General features: G+C 46.9%; 1 protein-coding gene across 3 annotated transcripts in view; it reads left to right on the top strand.

Moving 5' to 3' along the window:
• GRIN2C (glutamate ionotropic receptor NMDA type subunit 2C) overlaps positions 1-20,464 on the top strand; it is a 93,441-nt gene that overhangs the window by 53,753 nt on the left and 19,224 nt on the right. For all 3 annotated transcript variants that reach the window (XM_080993600.1, XM_080993598.1, XM_080993599.1), the window contains exons 6-7: positions 3,272-3,440; positions 8,919-9,072. In XM_080993600.1, the coding sequence (XP_080849726.1) occupies positions 3,272-3,440; positions 8,919-9,072 (323 nt within the window). The remainder of the gene's footprint in view (positions 1-3,271; positions 3,441-8,918; positions 9,073-20,464) is intronic.

Below are 20,464 nucleotides of genomic sequence, written 5' to 3'. Positions count from 1 at the left end.
TTAATCACCTGCCTGTTGCCGACCTCTGCAGTCCTCTGATCAAAGTTGTGTCAGCCAGCCTGCTGGGTGAAGAAGCAAGCTACTTTCCCCAGCTCAATAAATGTAGGTTAAAAACTATCGGAAGGCTTTTGCAGAAACACAGATTCTGAAACTAACTTCCAATGGGCAGTATATTCACAAGCACCCTGGGGAAAAATGTGGTTTGGCAAGCCAGTTTTGAACATATGAAGCTGCCTTGTAGTGTGTCCATCCATATTGTCATCTGTTTATTTATTGGAAACATTTCTATGCAATATTTAAAGGTAAAGACCTTCTCTGTGAAATGAAACAAAAAAATGCAATTAAGGAAAATGACAGCATTCAAATATTTCAAATTTCAATAAAGAGTAACCTAGTTTTTTTCTACTCTGACCGGCAATAACTAAGGCTGTCTTCTTCAATCTGGTGCCCTCCAGCTGGTGCTGGGCTCCACCTCCCATCAGCCCCAGAGAGTGTGGGCAGTGGTCAGGGATGATGGGAGCTAGAGTGCCACAACATCTGGAAGGCCCCAGAGTTGGGGAAGGCCAAGGCCTCTCCTGGCCTGATTACTTGTTACCTTTTAGCTGGAGACGGTTAGGATTTGGACCTGAAACCTTCAGGGAAACCCCATTCTCTCCCAGTGAGCATTGTCCACTATGTGTTGTTGGCTGAATTGTCCTATCAGGCAGAAAAGTGTTGTTCCCATGCTTGCTTTTCTGGGGTTTGTAACCAGGTGCAGAAATGTGGCAAGATTCTATTTCCCTGTCACCAGTTGGAATTAAGCAGATGGCCTGTGCGCCAGGTTGCCATGTGGGGAATGCTCACCTGCATCCACGGCCTGAGATCAAGTGATGTTGCTGGTGGTGGCAGCAGCCACAGCAGTGGAGCACCCCCTTCCTTCCCTGTCCTTTTGAGCAGAGAGGAGGCGAGGACAATTCCCTTGGAGATCAGATCAGTACAAAAGGAACGAGTGAGGTGCCGACACTCTGATGTGTCTGGCTCTGACATGCAAACTGGCTGTGAGCAAGTGAGACTTCAGCTATCATTTCCAACAACAACAAGTACAATCTTTTAAGCAAGTCTAGTTTTAAGGTGGAACCTAAGGGTTGTTGTTTTTTGTTTTATCAGGCCTGTATCAAATGCTTTGTTGTCAGAGCCAGAACTCCTAATCTTTCCTCTCTTTTCCTGGAGTGGTCTCTGACTGGATGTTTTTTCCAGACTGTTTAGAAGACTGCTCATCTCCCCGCATCCCACTGTGGTGTGCAGAGTTTCCCAGACGTGATTAGCATTTTTCCTAGTGCTAAGGATAGCATGTCCCCTTCCTTAGGAGTTGAGCAAAGATTGCCAGACACTCTATTTCCCCCTCTGCCCACTTCCTCTTGAGCTAGGAGGCATCCCCTCCATGAAGCTTCTTGTAATCAGTTACTCCTCCCTGCCTGCTGTCACCTCTCCCTCTTGCATGCATGTGACCCCCTCAACCTTTAAGAAGGAAAAGGATTGCACATACTCAAAGGTGAAGGAACATTTCTGCAGACGGGACTTCAGCAAATTTGCAAAAAACTGTCTGCTGTTTTTTCTTTGGGGCAGTAAGTGGAAATGAGCAGGGCTAGTAGCCCTCATTTGTTGTTGTTGTTTAGTCATGTACGACTCTTCATGACCCCGTGGACCAGAGCACGCCAGGAACTCCTGTCTTCCACTGCCTCCCGCAGTCTGGTCAGACTCATGCTGGTAGTTTCGAGAACACTGTCCAACCATCTCGTCCTCTGTCGTCCCCTTCTCCTTGTGCCCTTCATCTTTCCCAACATCAGGGTCTTTTCCAGGGAGTCTTCTCTTCATGAGGTGGCCAAAGTATTGGAGCCTCAGCCCTCATAGAGATGGGTATTTTGGAATCTGCTTTCTATAACTATCAAACCTAGTTGCGTGCCTCTTATCACTCATTCTACCTAGACACCTTGACTATGTGTGCAGCCCAGCTAGGCTGCGTGGGGCTCCAGAATGCCAGAACCTCACAGGTGCTTAGAGGGCAATGGCATGGGACAGAAGATGCTGACAGCTGTGTACTTCGTGAGAGCATTTGCATGCAAAGTTGACTTCAGTAATGGCCGTCACACACAGAGAGAGGAAGAGAGAGAGAAAGAGAGAGAGAGAGAGAGAGAGAGAGAGAGAGAGAGAGTTCACCTTTGGTGGACGTGCCCAAGGATTAAGGCTTTCTGGGAGATGATATATAATGAATTGAAAAAGGTATTTAAATATACCTTCTTGAAGAAACCAGAGGCCTTTCTCCTAGGCATAGTCGGCCAATTGGTGCCAAAGAAGGACAGAACTTTTTTTATGTACACCACAACAGCAGCAAGAATACTCATTGCAAAGTATTGGAAGACACAAGATCTACCCACTCTGGAAGAATGGCAGATGAAGCTGATGGACTATATGGAACTGGCAGAAATGACTGGCAGAATCCGAGACCAGGGAGAAGAGTCGGTGGAAGAAGATTGGAAGAAATTCAAAGACTACCTACAGAAATATTGTAAAATTAATGAATGTTAGAATGATGTTTGATAGAAATTAAGTGGTTTCCAGCTGTAATGCTTTAAGGGAATATGAAAAATGGGTTGTTAATAGGTAAAAATCTAATGTTACTATTTTAAGACCAAAGATTAGGATAAACAAAGAGGGTAAGGATTTGCTGAACCAACAAATTGAACTGGAATACAAAAAAGGGAGGTATGAGGAGGTCCGGGAAACAAGCTAAGGAAAAATAAGTAATGGAAAAATTGAGTGGTTTTTAATCATTTTTATTTTGTATTTTGTATTTTTTCTTTCTTTTCTTTCTTTTCCCTTTTTTGTCATTTTTATATTGTAACATTTGGAAAATCTCAATAAATATCTTATAAAAAGAGAGAGAGAGAGAGAGAGAGAGAGAGAGAGAGAGAGAGAGAGATGTTTGTGAGATAGGAAAGGTGGGAGCATCAGCCTCTCTTGCCACTGATAAAGTTGTATTGCAAAAATTGTATGATTGGGATGTGGCTGGCTGCCACCTCCAAATGACTGGGTTCTAGCCCCTCTGAGAAAAGAGTGATGGAGCCAGTTGCTATAGTGTTGCTCTGAGTAAACAGGGAAGGGGCCAGGGAGTTAGGCGGAGATCACCCTCACGCTTAAGAGATCATTGGAGAGCCCACATGGCTACAATGCAGGAGGCAAAGGACTACTAAGCATGTCCTATGTGTGTGTTTTTAATATATCCATCTTTCAGTGGAGAAGAACCAATGGATCCCTATACCAAGCTCTGCTGCAAAGGCTTTTGCATTGATATTCTAAAGAAGCTGGCCAAGACAGTGAAGTTCTCCTATGACCTCTACCTGGTGACAAATGGGAAACATGGGAAAATAGTTGATGGCTTCTGGAATGGCATGATCGGAGAGGTAAGGAAATACGCGAAGGTTGCATTTTCCTAGGAAAGTCTTTGCAACACCTGTATAGTGAGTAACAGAGAAGTCATCGGATGTGCAAGATCTGGGACTCTCCTGATGCCTCTGTTAGAGTACTGTTTCCCAGACTCATTTTTGGACAACAACTCCCATCATCCCTAGCTAGTAAGACCAGTAGTCAGGGAAGATGGGAATTGTAGTCTGAAAACAGCTGGAGACCCAAGTTTGAGGAAAAACTGTGTTAAAATGAGAATGGATATAGAGTTGGATCAATCCTTCTTCCCAGAGAATTTTAGGAATTGTAGCTGTTGGAGGGGAATAGGGGTCTCCTAGCAGCTCCCAGCATGCTTAACAAATTACGGCTCCCAGAAGGGCTGTTTCAAGTGGTATATAGTGCTGTAATGTCTGGTGTGAATGTGGCCTCTGTACATCATTTGTTAGAAAAGTTTGTTCCATGGGTTCAGTTTACATTTCTCTAGCTGTTGATCATACATTTTAAACCCCGTCCGTATTTAGATGCCATTTGCAGCATGGATGTAACAGCCACATTCAGAAAAATCACATGGTGGAGTCCTCCCAGGACTGTTCCTATTCACAATACAAACTGGGGTGGGGAGAGCTATAAGACAGAGCTATTCCGCCTGGCTTTCAATTTGAATTTAGCCTGATCTTTTATTCCCCTTCCTTTCCTCCCCCTCCCCTTTTTATGAAGATTACCCGTTCTGGGATCCCACAGCTAATTCTCCCCCGGTCTCCTCGCTGGCCCAAATAGGTCTAATTTAGCCAGCTAGCCCTGGTGATCATCTAATGTTTATTGGATAGATTTCCCCCCTAAATTGATTTTTGAATTCTGAATTTATTGTCATTCACGTTTTATACTGTATTTCATGCTGTTTTTTCTTGCATCAATTAAGTGTTTTAAATTTGTTGTTAGCCGCCCTGAGCCCGGTTTTCTGAACTGGGAAGGGCGGGGTATAAATAAAAATTTATTTATTTATTTGTATTATATGTAGGAACACTTATGTCACAAATGTCCTGTGAAACAGGAAGGAAGGTTCTAGCCCCCCCTTCTTCCTTATGCCCTTTGTGTGCGGCAGGAGATCTCCAGGTAGAGCAGAAATCAAACGTACAGCTTGGCCAGTGCTGTCATGTCAGAATTTGCAACCAGGGGAGGGTCAGTTTTATCTGACCTGTTAGAAAAGGGATGGAAAAATATTGACACATTACACCAGGCACAGCTTTGGTGTGCTCCAGCTGCTTTGGATCAGCCCGGTAAGGAGCCATAAATCCATCTGAACTGGCTGAGTCACCAGAGCAGCACTAAGTGGCCACTGTGTGTGCTGGCAAATACAGCTAAGCAGCCCTGAGAGGGGGAAAAGGCGGTCATTGGCAGCAATGAAATTGGGAGTGGGGTATTAGGCATGCAGCCCCGAATTCTAGCTTGAACGCTCGCTGTTTCTCCATAAGTAGAAACTATTCTCGCTCCAGGATTCCAGCTATTAAAATTTTCCACTAGAGAAAATGGGACAAGACTTCAGAAGAACCGGGAAGCGCCTGTGATCTGAAGCTGCCTCAGAAACACATGGCGGGAACAGTTTTTCAAGCGAATCTTTCTGAACTTTCAGTATTGCTAGCTATGGGTATTGTTAGACTTGAGGGGTTTAAGATGCAGTGGGAAAAACGAAACAAAACAAACAATTACAGATTGGCAGATACTCAAGTTAGAATATTTACAACTAGCAAAACTGATAACAGCCATACAAGAAATATGTAAAATAACTAAGCAAGTAATAGACATCACCCCAGAATTGGCCCTACTAAACATCTTCCAAGACAACAGTGCCCATTTACACCACAAAGAACTCATAACCCACCTACTATCAGCAGCCAGAAACACCATAACCAGACACTGGAGAGACCTGTCAGGAGTAAACATGGACCAATGATACCAAATAGTATGGGAAACAGCCCTACTAGAAAAATTAACTAATAAACTGAAACTGACACGGGGACAAACAGAAGAAGACGCCTTCACCCCGGTATGGCTCCCCTTTATCACATACACAGCCCAACAGGACAATGACAATAATCCACCAACAGCATACAAATCAATATGGCTAACCTGATCCAAAACACCCACCCACCTCACTCACACACGAAAACAAAGATCACCACAGCCAATCACAAGCAAACAACCACACCCTAGGCCAACCCCAACCTCTCTCACCACCAAAGGAACACAAGTGAACAACACAAGCAACGCTGACACCAAACTCTACATACATTAAACATAATAGAAACACCGCCACCCGACCCCACCCCCATCCATCTTCCCTCTCTCCACCCCCCTTTCTTTTTTCCTTTTTTTCTTCTCCCCCTAATGCCTCAACAAGTGAAACGGATTTGTAAAAATGTTACATGGAAAAAAAAATACGAGGCATTACACTTACTTCTGTAAAACAAGAAAATCCTTAATAAAATATATAAAAAAACAACTAGCAAAACTGATGGGAAGAGTTAGAGGAGTATTGAACCAGAAAATATTTGGAGAATATTTAAGGATTATATAAGATCATATTGTACCAACCACACCATATTAGCAGAACTTGAGTGATACTTGTAAACACAACAAATACTGTTTGTGGAGTTGTTGTTTAGTCGTTTAGTCGTGTCCGACTCTTCGTGACCCCATGGACCAGAGAACGCCAGGCACTTCTGTCTTCCACTGCCTCCCGCAGTTTGGTCAAACTCATGCTGGTAGCTTCGAGAACACTATCCAACCATCTCGTCCTCTGTTGTCCCCTTCTCCTTGTGCCCTCCATCTTTCCCAACATCAGAGTCTTTTCCAGGGAGTCTTCTCTTCTCATGAGGTGGCCAAAGTATTGGAGCCTCAGCTTCACGATCTGTCCTTCCAGTGAGCACTCAGGGCTAATTTCTTTAAGAATGGATAGGTTTGATCTTCTTGCAGTCCATGGGACTCTCAAGAGTTTCCTCCAGCACCATAATTCAAAAGCATCAATTCTTCGGCGATCAGCCTTCTTTATGGTCCAGCTCTCACTTCCATTTGTGGAGTAGATGGGAACAATATTAAAGAATATAAAACTGTGCAGAAAAAACGACAGTATAAACAGTACAATGAGAATGATTGGAAGACTCGTTTTGTCAGAAGTCTTTTTTATTTAAGTGTTTATTTAAGTATTAGGAAGGTTTTTTATGCACGTAAATCTGCTTTTTCTGCTTTCTTTTTTCTGTATTTTCTTTTTTCTTAATTGTTTTTTCTTTAATTTTCTTTTTGTAGTATGAGATTGTAAATTCTTTCTAAATTCTTTGTATATGTGTGTAATTTAAATTAATAAAGATTTTTTTTTAAAAAAAAAGATGCAGTGGGGTAGGGAGGAACCTCCACAAGGTATTGAATTTAGCAAGTTGTGGCATAATGTTGCTGGCCCTATTCAGCCTCTTCTCAACCCTTGCCTTTTGGGGTGGGCCAAGAAGGAAGGAGGATCGGCGGCAGCAGCATCACCAGCACGGACCGTGTGCAAAAGGGGGAGGAGCCAGTTGAGGCAGAGCCGGCCCTACCATGCCACAAGGGGGAAGTGGCCCTGCTTAAGGTGTCCCCCCATGGGAGGATAGATGAAGGCAGGAAGTGGTGTGCAAACGATACAGTGAGGCTTTCTTATTGGCTGCAGTTGTGGAGGGTCTCCATTTGAACTCCAGACTGAGAAATGTCTTGGGCTGCCACTGTCTTTTGCTGAGGGAGGAAAGGATTACTGCTCAGACAAGTTGCAGATTATAGCAGGGTCCACGCTTGAGATTGAACTGAAGGTTGAAGGTTCGATTGTTGTAGATCCTGAACTTTTGAATTGGTACGAATTTTCATCCCACCTTAATTACCCCAGTCCTGCATTTACAGCCTCATTTCCTCACTGCCACTATTTGGCTCTAATGCTTTCTTTGCCTTAGGTCTTCCTCCATCATCAACATCATCGTCTGTTGCAGGCATAGTGTGTGCTGTGAATGTGAGTCTCTATGCTGCGAGAGTTTGGGGTCATGTCATTCATTCATTCACAGGGCTATTACTGACTCACCCGCAGTTAGCTGCCCTCTCTGACCTGCCTCCCCACCAGCTCCCCTGGTTCTGGGGAGAAGCATCTTAGCCTGGTCGAAAGGATCCCTACACTAAGTGGTCTCAAGAGCGGAGGCTGTGCAGGCAGGGAGTACAAAGAACCTTTATATAGCCATGGCAATGTCATTTCTCCTGCCTAGGTCGCAAGAGTGGAACAAAGCATAATCAGATGTTCCCAAGGCAGACAGAGCAATATTAAAGACAAGATGATATTTCTGACAGGAAGGGGAGAAGGACAGTGCACCTGACATCAATATAAAAATGCTGTGCAAATAGAAGATTGGTGTCTTGGGAGGGAGGGTGCACACTGCCACCTTACCATGGGCCATGAGGACAAGGAGCCAACGGAGACAATGCTAGTCATTTTGCACATGGAAATCTGCCATATTTGGGAGGCATCTATGTTAGAACCATTTCCCCTTATTATTTAGTTTCCTATAGCCGGTGGTGTATTTGTGTGATCTGTCCGTTGCCCTATCCTAGCTCCTGCCAACCTAGAAGTTCGAAAGCACGCCAGTGCAAGTAGTTGAATAGGTACCACTATGGTGGGAAGGTAAATGACGTTTTCGTGCGCTCTGGCTTCCATCACGGTGTTCCTTTGCGCCAAAAGCGGTTTAGTCATGCTGGGCCTAATGACCCGGAAAGCTCTCTGTGGACAAACGCCGGCTCCCTTGGCCTGAAAGCGAGATGAGCGCCACAACCCCATAGTCACCTTTGACTGGACTTAACCGTGCAGGGGTCCTTTACCTTTACCACTAGTACATTCATGCAGATAGGTTGTCCAGGGAGCAATTCTATATACATTTCCTTAGGGCAGTGGTTCTAACCTGTGGGTCCCCAGATATTGTTGGACTACAACTCCCATCTTTCCTAGCCAGCATGACCAGTGGTCAGGGATGATGGGAGTTGTAGTCCAACAACATCTGGGGACCCACAGGTTGAGAACCACTGCCTTAGGGTAAGTCCCACTGTGTTCAGTGAGACTTACTCCTATAGGAAGCTGCCTTATCTGTGTCAGACCAATGGTCCATCTAGTTCAGTGACTGACAGTGGCTCTCCAAGGTGATTTCAGGCAGGCTTCTTTGCCAGCCCTACTTGGAGAGCCAATGGAGATTTAACCTGGGATATTTTGCATGCGAAGCTGATGATACCACTGAGCTATGGCCCTTGCCAGACGTGTGTGTATAAGGTTGCAGTCTCTTCCGCTTGTTAGAGATGCAGCACAAGATAGGGAAGGGATCAATGAGTGCAAGATGCTCTGCTCAGTTTGTGTGCAGCTGGCTCTGCTGTGGTGTTTTGTGTGTGCGTGGGGGGGGATTTATTCCTGTCGTTTCATTCTTTTCTAGGTGTATTACAAGCGAGCAGACATGGCCATTGGGTCCCTCACCATCAATGAGGAGCGCTCGCAAATTGTGGATTTCTCTGTGCCCTTTGTGGAGACTGGCATCAGCGTCATGGTAGCAAGAAGCAATGGGACCGTCTCACCTTCTGCTTTTCTAGGTATGAGCACTGAAAAAGAGGGACTTGCTATAAGTTGTTGATGCAGAATGGGGTTCCCTTGTTCACTGTTTCAGCCAGCCATGCCTTTTGCCATGATATTCTGTTCCTTTCTCTCTCCCTCCCGCCCCGCAAGTGTCCTGTAGCCATTGAACAAATTCGTTCTTCATTTGGCTTTGAGGTGCTGGTGGTGGTGGAGTCCCATCCCGTCCTGTCCCCATCCCCTTCAATTTTATTTTTAAAGATGTCTTGTACTTCTATAAACCTCAGTGCCCCCCGCTCCAGGCTGCTGATGCCTCCTCCTTGTGTGCAGATGATGCTGTTTTGGCTATAGAGTAGAACCTCTACTTATGACTGCCTCTACTTGAGCCCAATCCAAGTTGCAACCGCGGCAAACCCAGAAGTAAATACAGTGGTACCTCTGGTTGCAAATGGGATCCATTCCAGAGGCCCATTCGCAACATGAAAAGAGCGCAACCCGCAGCGGCGCATCTGCACACACACAGATTGCGATTCACTGCTTCTGCGCATGCGCATGCCGTCATTTTGCACTTCTGCGCATGCACAAGCGGTGAAACCCGGAAGTAACCCTTTCCAGTACTTCTGGGTCGCCGTGGGACGTAACCTGAAAGCACGTAACATGAAGTGGACGTAACATGAGGTGTGACTGTACTGGGTTTGCCCCAATTCGCACATGCGCAGAAGCGGCTGCCGTCGTCTGCACATGCACAGGAGCACGCTGCCGCCGAATGCGCCTGTGCACAACGGTGCTTCTACCAGCGCCCTGGATCGACTTACGGACGGACCTCCGGAACTGATTACGTCCGTAAGTAGAGGTTCCACTGTATAAGGATTGGCCCTCACCTCTGATCGTCACAAATAGAGGAGAGGGTTTGCTGATGCCAGATCCAAATCATGTGTGCTAGAGAGAATTGAGCACTTTTATAACTGCCTAGATATTTGGGGTGCTAACATTCAGTTGTGGCTGTACATAATGCTTCCCTGATTTCAGTTTTCAAGCTGAAAACTACGATTTGTGGGAGAATAGAAATACTTCCAAAAGGAACACTTAGCACGACCGGTCGATTTCATAACATTGTTTGGTGTTGTTTCCCTTGGTTAATGTTGAGTCTAAGCCGTTTTTTCGTTGGCTGATTGTGGAAGCGGTGATATGGGTGATTCCCAACAGTTGGGGAGCATGTAATGAACATGTAATGAGTGACATCAAATGCTAAATTGCTAATGAGATGATGCAACTGAGGGCAGGTAAAGGTCGTTGAGGGAGTGGAGAAGAAGAGAGGACAATGTAAATTGTAAAAGAATGGAGCATCAACTTCAAAAAGGGAGGTGTCTATCCTTTCAAAAGTTCTTATAAAATGCTGTGCCGCTTTGCCTTGAACCAGAAAATTGGGCAACCAATTAAGAGATTAATGAATTGGGCTGATACAAACAGGAAGGAACTGGCTGAGAGAACAGAGGCTGTAGGTGACCTGGGAAGATCTTGTCATGAAGTGATAGCTTGAGCAGTTAAGGTGAGCAGTAGGTAAAAGAACAATGAGCATGAAATAAGGTGTTGCTTTGGGAACTGACAGGAAAAGTCACATGTTTGGAAATGCTAAAGGGAAAGGGTATCAAGGAAGGTTGGCAGCAAGGAGATACCATCAGATGTACAGTTGCCAGCGATTCCCCTTCCAACACCAAGGAAATATAGCAGGGCTCGGAAGAGGCTGAGCTGTCAAGATATATGATATTAATTACACCCCCTTATCTATTAACATGAGTTTATTCCATCAGTGGAGGAAACTAGCTTAGCCTGGCATGATTTGTTCTTAACAAATTCATGCTGATCTCTGGTAATCACCCTGTGTTGTCCTAGAGTCTTAGAGATGTATTGCTTCATTATCTGTTCTGATATTGTAATGGTTCTAGGGGTTGCTCGTGCGTAAGCCGGTGCTTATCTCCCCGGCTGGGTGCAAACACCTGGCTGGGTTGCCTAAGTGAACCTTTTCTGTCCGGACAGCCACTCACCCGTGGCTGACTCAATCGTTGGCAGAATCCGTCAGTGGGCGTTTCTTAAACTTCTTCCAGCAAAGAAGCTCTTTGACGCCTAGTCTCCTCCTACTTTCTCTGCACGAAAGCCTTCTGCGCAAGGAGGGCGTGGGCAGCGGAGGACCCCTACTCTCCCCGCTGGTCCCAGGCAAGGAGTCATGGGACCGCCTCGCCGCTTCCCCCATCTGCCCCCCTTCTCCACTGGTGCTACGCTGATTCTCTTCCCCAGAAGATGGGCTGCTTCTCCCGATCCCTGGACGCTCTCTGGAATCCCTCTGGCTTTTGCTCTCTCCCTCCGGCACTGATGGCAGTTCCCTGACAGATATGTTTCCAGAGACTTAAAGCGCCAATACATTCTCTCGTGTCCCTTTCATTTCTTTTGGAAAAATTTAACCTTTTCCCAGTGGAGTCTCATTCACCTTTCAAAATCTGCCGATAGACCAGAGTTCTCCAGAAAGAGTGTAGAAACTTCATTGTGAGCTTCTCAAAGGCCCTCAGCAACATTTGACACACACACCCCAGCTCCCACACTGCCTTCCCAAAGCCAGGCAAACAAGGCGCTGGGCTTTGGGAAGAAGGCATGAGGGCTCTGACATGGTCCTGGAGTTCTCCCACCAACCTCCCAAAGCCTAGTTAGTGACCTCCCAGCTTTGAGAAGGAGGTGGGAGGGCTCTAGGATCCTGTCAGAGCCTTGCGACCCCTTCCCAAAGCCTGGTGCCTCACTCAGTCAGCTTTAGAAAGGCAGTGCAAGGGCGTGTGTCAAATTTGGGCCTTGTGGTGTGTGGCCTGCAGGTTCTGTGTCGAAGTATTCTTGCGGCTCACTTGGTATGAAAAGTTGGGCTGCCCAGCTGCAGAGCAAAGCAGTAAAAAGCAAGTTCATCAACGGTTTTATAGTGTACTCAGTGCTTGTTGGATGAAATGTACTGTAGGATAAAAAATTATTGCTCTAATGATGTCTCCTGACTGATGGGCGCTCCGTTGATGCATTGCTACCAAATGCATCAATTACTTGGCGGCGTCCATAGAGTAGTTTGGGACAGATACAGTGTGGGAGGCGGCACTTAAGTTTTAAACTTGCGTGTTGGGTTAGCAGCGTTAAGAGTTCATTTCCCACTTAAAGTATTGGTTTTTTTATCATGGGCCAATTAGCTTGCTAGCACTCCCCTCTGGCAAGCTCTTTCATCTGTTTAGTGCTGGATAGCTTGAGAATTGTGCTGAAGCCAGCCATATAGCTTCAGTTTATACTGCACCCGTGGTTCCCAGAATCTCCCGTGTCCTTCCTTTTGTTTATTGTGGTCTAAATTCCTTACATCATCCCTACAGTGTAGAAAGTCTAGCATAATACGGTCTCTGCATATTAAACATAGCAGCCCTTGGCGGTGGTGACTCTTTTATTGGGTAATTTGCTTGCAACCCCTGTTTACAAGGATGTTGGATGTATTGTTATGGCTGCTAGCCAGCCATTCCTTTGTCGGGGAGATGGCTGGTTAATAGCCTAGGATAGCTGGTAGTTGACTTTTAATGGGAGCTAATCATTAGACAGACTCTTGATGTAGAGATCTCTCCAAAAAAGTTTCAAATAGAGGATGGCTTGGAAAGTGAAGTTATCTCCCTTCCTGCAGCCAGAGGGAGAGAGCTGGTGTAAGGTGCATGCGTGTAGCAAGGTAGAGTCAGTATGCATGAAATTGCAATTGTCTTTCCATATGCCAGGCAGTGGGACTATGTGCTGTGGTCTAAACCACTGAGCCTTTTGGGCTTGCCGATTGGAAGGTCGGTGGTTCAAATCCCCACGATGGAGTGAGCTCCCGTTGTTCTGTCCCAGCTCCTGCCAACCTAGCAGTTCGAAAGCATGCCAGCGCAAGTAGATAAACAGGTACCACTGTGGCAGGGAGTTAAACAATGTCTCTGTGCGCTCTGGTTTCCATCATGGTGTTCCGTTGTGCCAGAAGCGGTTTAGTCATGCTGGCCACATGACCCGGAAAGTTGTCTGTGGACCAATGCTGGCTCCCTTGGCCTGAAAGCAAGATGAGCACTGCATCCCATAGTTGCCTTTGACTGGACTTAACCGTCCAGGGGTCCTTTACCTTTTACCTTTTGACTATGTGCCTGCGTCTGTCTAGATTACACTGTGTTCCCCCCATGTTAGCAGCCGCAGTGTAGCTCAGGGGGCAGGGAAGGACCGGAGCACACCATTTGTTAACTTTTCCTCCCGATCAGATTTTTGTTTGTTTGTTTGTGTGTGTGTGTGTGTGTGTTTAATCACACTTTTTAAAAATGCTCCTGCACAATTACTTCAGTAATATCAAATAATCTTCAGAAGCGTTTAAAAGCCAAATAGAGGGAGAGAGGCGTAAAAATGGTAGCAGTAGAGCAGCAATAGAGTTGTGATTGCACAAAAGGATGGGTACCTTTGTAGGTGCGCTTGAACACATCATAGGCTCATTTGAAACAGCGGCTGCACATACACAATGATGAAGATGATAATTTTACTATTTGTATTCCGCCCATCTGACTGGGTTGCCCCAGCCACTCTGGGCAACTTCTAGCATATACAGAAACATAATAAAACATAGAGATATTAAAAACTCCCTATACTATGGTACCTCGGGTTAAGAACTTAATTAGTTCCGGAGGTCCGTTCTTAACCTGAAACTGTTCTTAACCTGAACTACCACTTTAGCTAATGGGGCCTGCCACTGCGCCGCCGTCGTGCGATTTCTGTTCTCATCCTGAAGCAAAGTTCTTAGCCCAAGGTACTATTTCTGGGTTAGTGGAGTCTGTAACCTGAAGCGTCTGTAACCTGAGGTACCGCTGTACCATACATCTAAAACAGGTGACTTCCTTGAAGAATGATGGGAAATGGTAGCTTACACTTCACAGAGCTACAGTCCCCCAGCACCCTTAACAAACTATAGTCCCAGGGTCCTTTGGGGAATGTCATGTGCCTTAAACGTATGGTGTGTGTGCAGCCAATGAAGTGCAGGCCCCTTGGGCAGGGGCGGAGCCTGTTGCTACATGGTCACCTCTGTGAGTTGTCTTGTTTATCCATGGGTGTATCATAGCTGAAAAGGGCTTTCTCCTTTTCCCACTTGGGAGTTGAAAGATATGGACAAAACCAGACGCTTTGGTTCTAGCTTGTTATACCGCGGAATTTATTATTTGCCCTCGAAGGAAGGGATGCATTTCCTTCCACTCCACGGAGCTCCCTTGGAAACGAATTGCTCAGTGCCAGGTGAGGACACTGGCTTCTCATAGGCTCCCATTAAAGCCCCTCTGAGGCAGGCAGGGCTTCCTGAGAGCTGCCCCTCCTCCTTCCTGTTGTGAAACAAAAGCTGTCACTTCCTTTCTTGTGTTTCTCTGGCACCAACCGTCATCTATGCCGAAAGCTGAGGGCACTGAAATAAACAACAAAATAAACAACAGGGAGGCAGAATTATCGCTGCAATCAGTCGAGGGGGGTCATATCAGGCTCTCTCTTGGAACGGCAAACACATAATTACGGGAACAAAAGGGAATCTTTGTTGAAGATTAGTGAAAACAATATCCATTGGGAAGATAAATTAATGTAGCTATGCATCTGCAAGAGCCTTGCGTGAAATATTAGTTTTTTAGCTATGTTGAGTGAGCGCTGGCAAATGTTTATGTGCAAGAAAGGTGGTAGCCTGTCTTCCGTCAGTTGCTGGTTCCGAAAAAGAGGCACACGTATTACGTTACACGAGTTAGCACCTCGCAGTATGGTGCTGAGCAAGTGAGCTGCATCTTCCGGGGGTGGGGTGGGGGGGATCCAACGTCATGCTGTTGTACTTTGGAAAGCTTTGAAATGCCATCCTCGATGCACAACAGCTGTGTTTTGCCTTTTGACACGGCAAGTGATTGATTGGTCTAGTATTTCAAATAGAAGCTTGTTTAACAGTCGGGGGGAATCTATTACACCTCATGAGAGGAGCTGTTTTGCAGAAAGGCAGGCAGTGGCTGATTCCCGGGGAAGTGGAGATTTGTTGAGTCCACTAGAGGATCAAGTGCAAGTTCAGTTTAAAGGAGCATCCAGTACTCCTAGGGAGAAAAGCAGTAGCACACCGATGGCATACGCTTAGCAGGGAGTAAGTGCATTCGGAAATCAAGAGGGTACCATTTTGCCTACTGTTTTACAGGTGGGGATTGCTGACCAAAGGCACAAGTACTATCAAAAACCCATCTGGCAGGGATTTGGAAAGTTGATAGTATTGACCAACAGATGTGCATTTGCTCAGTGAACCAGCATCATCCCATGGCTCTGAGCCGAGTTCCCTTGTGCCTTCAGTGTGGGTGGAAGCAGCCCATTGCATGCCTGGTCCACAGCCAGAATATTAAAATGGAAGAGGCAGGAAGCTGTTTTTTAAGGGCAGTAGTGGCTGGCAGAATGGAGCAGCATTGCTTACCATTGCAGAGGGTGCCGCTGGTAACTGAGATGGGGGAGGCAGTGGGGAGGCTGGCATGATGTGGGCGCAGCGCTGGAGTCTGCCCATTTGCTCCCACTTTGTGCCAGCCTCCATGCCAGCTCCCCTCTGGTAGTGACCTCTGCCAGCCTTTACTGGTTAAGGGTAAGTGTGGCATGTAGAAGTGTACAGTGGTACCTCGGGTTAAGTACTTAATTCATTCCGGAGGTCCGTTCTTAACCTGAAACTGTTCTTAACCTGAAGCACCACTTTAGCTAATGGGGCCTCCCACTGCCACCGCACCGCCAAAGCACGATTTCTGTTCTCATCCTGAAGCAAAGTTCTTAACCCGAGGTACTATTTCTGGGTTAGCGGAGTCTGTAACCTGAAGCATATGTAACCTGAAGCATATGTAACCTGAGGTACCACTGTACCCCCCCCCCTTAGAGGAATATGTACTTTATTTTATTTTTTTTAAAAAAGAGGAGAGGGCTTGTCAGAAACCTCTCTCGGAACCTTTTACTTACCGTTCAGAAAAATAAAAGAATCAGACATTTTAAAAATTCCTCTAGGACAAAGACACTTCTCTGATCTGGATTTAAAACACACACACACACATGCACAAAAACCTGGGAGATTCTACATGCCAGATCCTCTTAGCATCACAGAACAGAGTGGCTGCCTCTTGCATTCACAGTCCCCCTGGTACACAGTAATTACCTGTACTATTGTTATCATATAACACACCGTGTGTGTGTGTGTGTGTGTGTGTGTGTACCCCCCACACATTTTGGACTGGGAACCTGAAGTGATCATCTCTAAAGCCTTTCGGAAGCCATAGAAATACTGGAGCAACTCTAAACAAAAAAGGCTCTTAAGAATGGGGGGAACATAAAGGCAAGAAGAGGGAGCTACCTGCCCCCATCTAACCATCTGGATGCAGGGCAGGGGGGGGGGGGCAAAACTAAGCCCAGAGAAAATTAGGGGCCATTCCTGCTGTTGTTCTTGGATTCCCACCCAGCGCTGCTTGCTTTTCTGGATCTCTTCTCTTTCTCATCTGCCTCAACATGCTAATGAAGTGCATCTGATGCCATCAGATAAAGTTTTTGTCCTCCTTGACAGGGAAGGACAAGCTGACAAATGGGCCTCTGTTGCTGTATTTTGAGGGCCTGAATTAATCCCATCCTTCAGTCTGCCCTTTAACGCTGGAGCTCTATCTCTCAGTCTGCTGCTGTCATCAGACAACTGCTTGGGCTCTCTGTTTGCTCCTCTTCCCCTCCTCTCCCCCCTGTGTTGCTCTCTTCCTCAGTTTGATCACGTCCGCACGGCTCCTGCTTAGAGGAAGAGATGTGGTGTCTCAGCACAAGCCAGTCCTCGCAGTATACGCAAGCAGGGGAACCTCAGCCTCAGCTGGCATTCCCCCAACCTCAGCCCACACTGAGTGATAACCAAAAGAGCAGCAGAGTATGTGCATCTGGCTTCCTCCACCTCCAGCCCTTTAAAAGCAGATTTGCGGGCACCTAGGGCCCGACAGAGGGACACGGGTGGCGCTGTGGGTTAAACCACAGAGCCTAGGACTTGCCGATCAGAAGGTCGGTGGTTCGAATCCCTGTGACGGGGTGAGCTCCCGTTGCTCGGCCCCTGCTCCTGCCAACCTAGCAGTTCAAAAGCACATCAAAGTGCAAGTAGATAAATAGGTACTGCTCCAGCGGGAAGGTAAACGGCGTTTCCGTGCGCTGCTCTGGTTCGCCAGAAGCGGCTTAGTCATGCTGGCCACATGACCCGGAAGCTGTATGCCGGCTCCCTTGGCCAATAAAGCAAGATGAGCGCCGTAACCCCAGAGTCAGCCACGACTGGACCTACCGGTAATGGTCAGGGGTCCCTTTACCTTTACTAGGGCCCTACAGATGTTGTTGGACCGTAGCTGCCATCCTCCCTGACCACTGGTCATGCTGGTTGGGGCTGAAGGGAACTTGTTTATTTGCAAATATTTCTATCCTCCAACATTAAGGGTGGGGGGAATGGTGGCGAAGAGCATAAAATAAACAAGGAAGTTACATTAATAAAAGTTCAAAATGCAGCACAGATTAATACATCAGCATAGCTGGATCACCCATCAGAGGAATTCTGAGTGAACAGAGGAGTTTTAAGCAGGTGCCTAAACGTCAGGAGGTGCCTGCCTGGTGTTCATTTGAGAGCACACACCAAAGGGGAGGTGCCGCCATTTCAAAGACCTTGGATCTTTGTGGACTTAAGACAAACCTCAGGAGCAAATGGCACTACAGTGGTACCTCGGGTTAAGAGCTTAATTCGTTCTGGAGGTCCGTTCTTAACCTGAAACTGTTCTTAACCTAAGGTACCACTTTAGCTAATGGGGCCTCCCGCTGCTGCCGCGCCACCACCGTGTGATTTCTGTTATCATCCTGAAACAAAGTTCTTAACCTGAAGTACTATTTCTGGGTTAGCAGAGTCTGTAACCTGAAGCGTCTGTAACCCGAGGTACCACTGTACTAAGGAGTGTCTCTCTCGAGAATTGAGGTGTCCAGGCAGGATTACAAGGTAACTTGATCCCAAGCTGTTCAGGGCTATATGGTAATAAGAAGACCTTAATGACGGCACATTCTGAGGAAGCTCTACAGAGACTTGTCAGCCATTTTGCCCAAGCCTGCAGGTAGTTCAGTCTTACCATCCGGCTGACGAACTCCAACATCCTGGCTCTGGACATTGCCAGTACTCCACGCATCAGCATTGCTGACCACACACTTGAGGTGGTAGATGAGTTTGTCTACTTGGGTTCCACCCTAAGCAGGATCCTCTCCATTGACACTGAGCTGGACAAGCGTATTGGCAGTGCAGCTACGGCAATGGCTCACCTCTCAAAGGGTATGGGTGAATGTGATGCTAACGTCTCATACCGTGATGAAGGTCTGCCAGGCTTGAGTGCTGAACACGCTGTTTCATGGAAGTGAGTTGTGGGCAGCTTACAACTTCCAGGAACGATGCCTCAGTGTGCTGCATCAGGAGGATTTTGGGAAGAATAATAATTTTTGTCACTACACCACCTGTGTGCAGTGAAATTAAATGACCCCCCCCCCCAATACACTCAGTCTTGTTCGCGCTCTGTGTGCTTGTCGGAAGTCAATTGCACCACTATTTTTTTTCCATTCAGCAGCCCAACAGCCCACGGATAAAAACTGTTCTTTAACCTGTTAGTGCGGCTGACTATATTTCTGTATCTCCGGCCCGAAGAGGTGCTGGCCAGGGTGTGAGTTGTTCCTAAGAATTTTCTTCACTCTCCTGAGACAGTGGTCTCCGACAGTGTCATCTAGTGAACTCCGGGGACAGCCCATGATATCATGTTCTGTATTCACCACCATATCAAATGGCAGGACAGAATTCCAAACAAATACCGTATTTTTTGCTCTATAACACGCACCTGACCATAACACGCACATCGTTTTTAGAGGAGGAAAACAAGGGGGGGGGGAATTCTGAATGAAACAGTGGATGTATCATTTTTGTGCTTCATGCTGTGGCCACAGACATGTGATCTGATGGTGAATTTGGGGTGACCCAATGCAAAAATCGTGAGAATTCCTGTGGATTCATGCTTTGTAACCACGTTTTTGCACCATTGCAGCCCCAAGCAACAGTGGGTGCGTGATTTGGGGGGGGCAGGCTGTAGCCATGGACATGCTATGTGATCTGATGGTGAATTTGGGGTGACCCAGTGCAAAGATCCTGAGGATCCATGTGGATCCATGCTTTGTAACCACGTTTTTGCACCATTGCAGCCCCAAGCAACAGTGGGTGCGTGATTTGGGGGGGGGGCAGGCTATAGCCATGGACATGCTATATGATCTGATGGTGAATTTGGGGTGACCCAATGCAAAGATCTTGAGGATCCATGTGGATCCATGCTTTGTAACCATGTTTTTGCACCATTGCAGCCCCAAGCAATAGTGGGTGCGTGATTTTGGGGGGGCAGGCTATAGCCATGGACATGCTATGTGATCTGATGGTGAATTTGGGGTGACCCAATGCAGAGATCCTGAGGATCCATGTGGATCCATGCTTTGTAACTGCATTTTAAGTGGGGAGGGAAGGAAAAACACAGAAGGGACAAGGAGCATAAGAATGCAGGAGAGGGATTTAACGGGAGGGAGGAAAGAAAGGCAAAAGTCCCCCCACCCCACCCAAGCCAGCCCTCTCTCTCCCTCTCTCCCACCTGCATGTTTTCTGGCTGCCTGCGAGGAGCAGGGAGAGGAATTAGAAGGAAGGACGTTCTGCTTTCCCCTCTGCTTGCCTGGAGGGGAGGGGATTTGCCTGCTCTTTGTTCCGTTTGAGCAAACACAGCAACGAAACACAAGCGGGTGGGCAGTAAGACCCTGAGGCAGAATGCAGGAAAGCAGCAACTTCCTCTTTTCAGGTTTCCCTTCTCCGACACGCAATTTGATTTTTGACTGATTTTTGTTCCTGCGCTTGCCCTAGTCGGCTCCAGGGACCACACATTCGCTCAATAACACGCACAGACATTTCCCCTTCCTTTTTAGGAAAAAAATCTGCGTGTTATAGAGAGAAAAATACGGTATGTGCTCTCCCGAGCCCAGCACGTTCGCACTCCTGTCCCAATGACATCTACACTGGCTTGGTCATGTCCACAGAATGGAAGATAGCGGGATCCCCAAAGACATGCTCTACGGGGAGCTGGCTTCAGGCACCAAGCCCGTTGGCAGACCAACGCTGTGTTACAAAGATGTCTGCAAACGCGGCATGAAGGCTGGCAACGTCAACCATGGGAATCCCAATCGCAGTGCCTGGAGACGGCCAGTCAGGTCGTGCATCCTTACCAGTGACCAGAGGAGGAATGTTTGGTGGGAGGAGCGCAGACAGAAGAAACGGCATGGTGCATCGACAGCAGCACAACTGGA

The sequence above is a fragment of the Podarcis pityusensis genome (assembly GCF_964106645.2).
Source record: "Podarcis pityusensis genome assembly, chromosome: 2".
Taxonomy (NCBI): Eukaryota; Metazoa; Chordata; class Lepidosauria; order Squamata; family Lacertidae; genus Podarcis; species Podarcis pityusensis.
Note: the sequence above shows the minus strand (reverse complement) of the source record. Positions and strands in the feature narration are given on the sequence as shown.